At 48.4% G+C, this 1,607-nt stretch overlaps 1 protein-coding gene across 1 annotated transcript; it reads right to left on the bottom strand.

Moving 5' to 3' along the window:
- Window positions 1-229: 229 nt before the first annotated feature.
- Window positions 230-1,303, bottom strand: LOC311326670 (forkhead box protein G1-like; the record flags this gene model as incomplete). Its single annotated transcript, XM_084459606.1, has 1 exon — window positions 230-1,303. The coding sequence occupies one exon, from the start codon at window positions 1,301-1,303 to the stop codon at window positions 230-232; it is 1,074 nt and encodes a 357-aa protein (XP_084315732.1).
- Between the last annotated feature and the right edge of the window lie 304 nt (window positions 1,304-1,607).

Here is a 1,607-nt window from a genome sequence, read left to right as displayed (position 1 = left end):
TCGAAATATATCGTTGCCTTTGGCAAGTCTAGTTTGTTAACCCGCAAGTAAAAAGGTCTCTGTGCCCTTTCTAATAACGCAAAATAATAAACCGTTGCTCTTCGGGGTACATATGGCCATATTATCTTTGAGAAATAGTCTTTTAAGTTAGCCTATACTTTGCGATCAATGATGATATTTGCCCCCAATTGCCCTTTTATTGTGTGCACCTATGCTTGTAGTGATGAGATCAGTTTAAAAAAGCATTGGGAGCGAGCCTCTTTTGATGGGATAAAACTCCGTGAAACCCACTCGACACACCCGGTGAGAAAGCCTGTAAGGACGTTCTGAGTGTGTCTGAGAGCAGAGTCTGTGGCGAGCTGCTCGGCACGCTGAAGGCCGGCGCGCTCTGTTGGAGATGCGGCGGAGGGTGCTGGCTCCCTGAGACGAAGTAGCCACTCTGTCCAGATAGCAGCCCAACTGGAGACGTGTTCACGCCGTAACCGTTTAAGCCCAGAGCCCCGGCAGATCCACCGAGAATGGGGCGCGTAAGGTCTCCGTTACCAAGTTGATCCACCCCGGGAAGTAAGGACCCATACGCGTGCCCTTGGTTCAGAAAACCCGGCGATGAGCCATTGTAATGGGGGTGATGCAAAGATAAAAACGGCGAGATCTGCCAGTACAGTGGGTTGTTAGCCCTGTCATTTATTCCCAAACCGAGAGGAGCAAAGCGCAGCCCCCGTTTCATCGCCAGCTTTCCTCTGGAGGTTGCAGAGCGCCTCCGAAGTTTCCCCGTAGTTCCACCGATAAACACATCGTCGCTCGATGGGTCCAGCATCCAGTAGTTTCCCTTCCCCGGGTCGTCGTAATGCCTCGGCACTTTTACAAAACATTTATTGAGGCTCAGGTTGTGTCTGATAGAGTTTTGCCAGCCTTGTTTGTGTTCCCGGTAATAGGGAAAGTTCTTCATGATGAACTCGTAAATACCGTTGAGGGTTAGCCTCTTTTCCGGGCTCTGTCTGATGGCCATCATGATCAAAGCGTTGTAGCTGAATGGTGGTTTATCATATTTCCCGTTTTTACTCGGTTCCGTCGCCTTCTCCGTGTTACCCTCCTCCCCCTCCTTCTGTTTCTCCGGGTCCAAAGGTGCGGATTCCATCTCAGCAGGATCCAGGGATTTTCCCCCCGAATCGGACCCTGGTGATGGAGTGTGTTTTTCGGGAACCGCGGAGTCCTGTTTATCGCATTTAGAGGGAAGCAGTAGACTCTTGATGCTGAACGAAGTAGACCTGTGCACCATCGACGGTTCTTTCAGATCTTCCATGCCGGAATCGAACGATAAACCTCGGGTAGTCTATCTTGTATATAAACGAGTAGATCAGATGCAGTCGGAATCAGGTATTGCATGCATGAAGGAACTTGTGGGATAAAGAGAGGGACGCGGCTGGGATGGAGAAATTAGTAATTAAGGAGGTTCCGTTATCACTGCATCACTGAAGGGGAGGAGCCTGTAACTTACGGATTTTTAAACTGTCAACAAATCCTCTCCATGACATTTTTCTAAATTACATTTTTATTTTCATCTTCTCATTCTGCAATTATTATAGTATTGAGTAAACAGAGAACTT

Source organism: Borostomias antarcticus (assembly GCF_949987555.1).
Source record: "Borostomias antarcticus genome assembly, chromosome: 2".
Taxonomy (NCBI): domain Eukaryota; kingdom Metazoa; phylum Chordata; class Actinopteri; order Stomiiformes; family Stomiidae; genus Borostomias; species Borostomias antarcticus.
The sequence above is the reverse complement of the archived record's forward strand: the minus strand, read 5'-3'. Positions and strand labels throughout refer to the sequence as shown.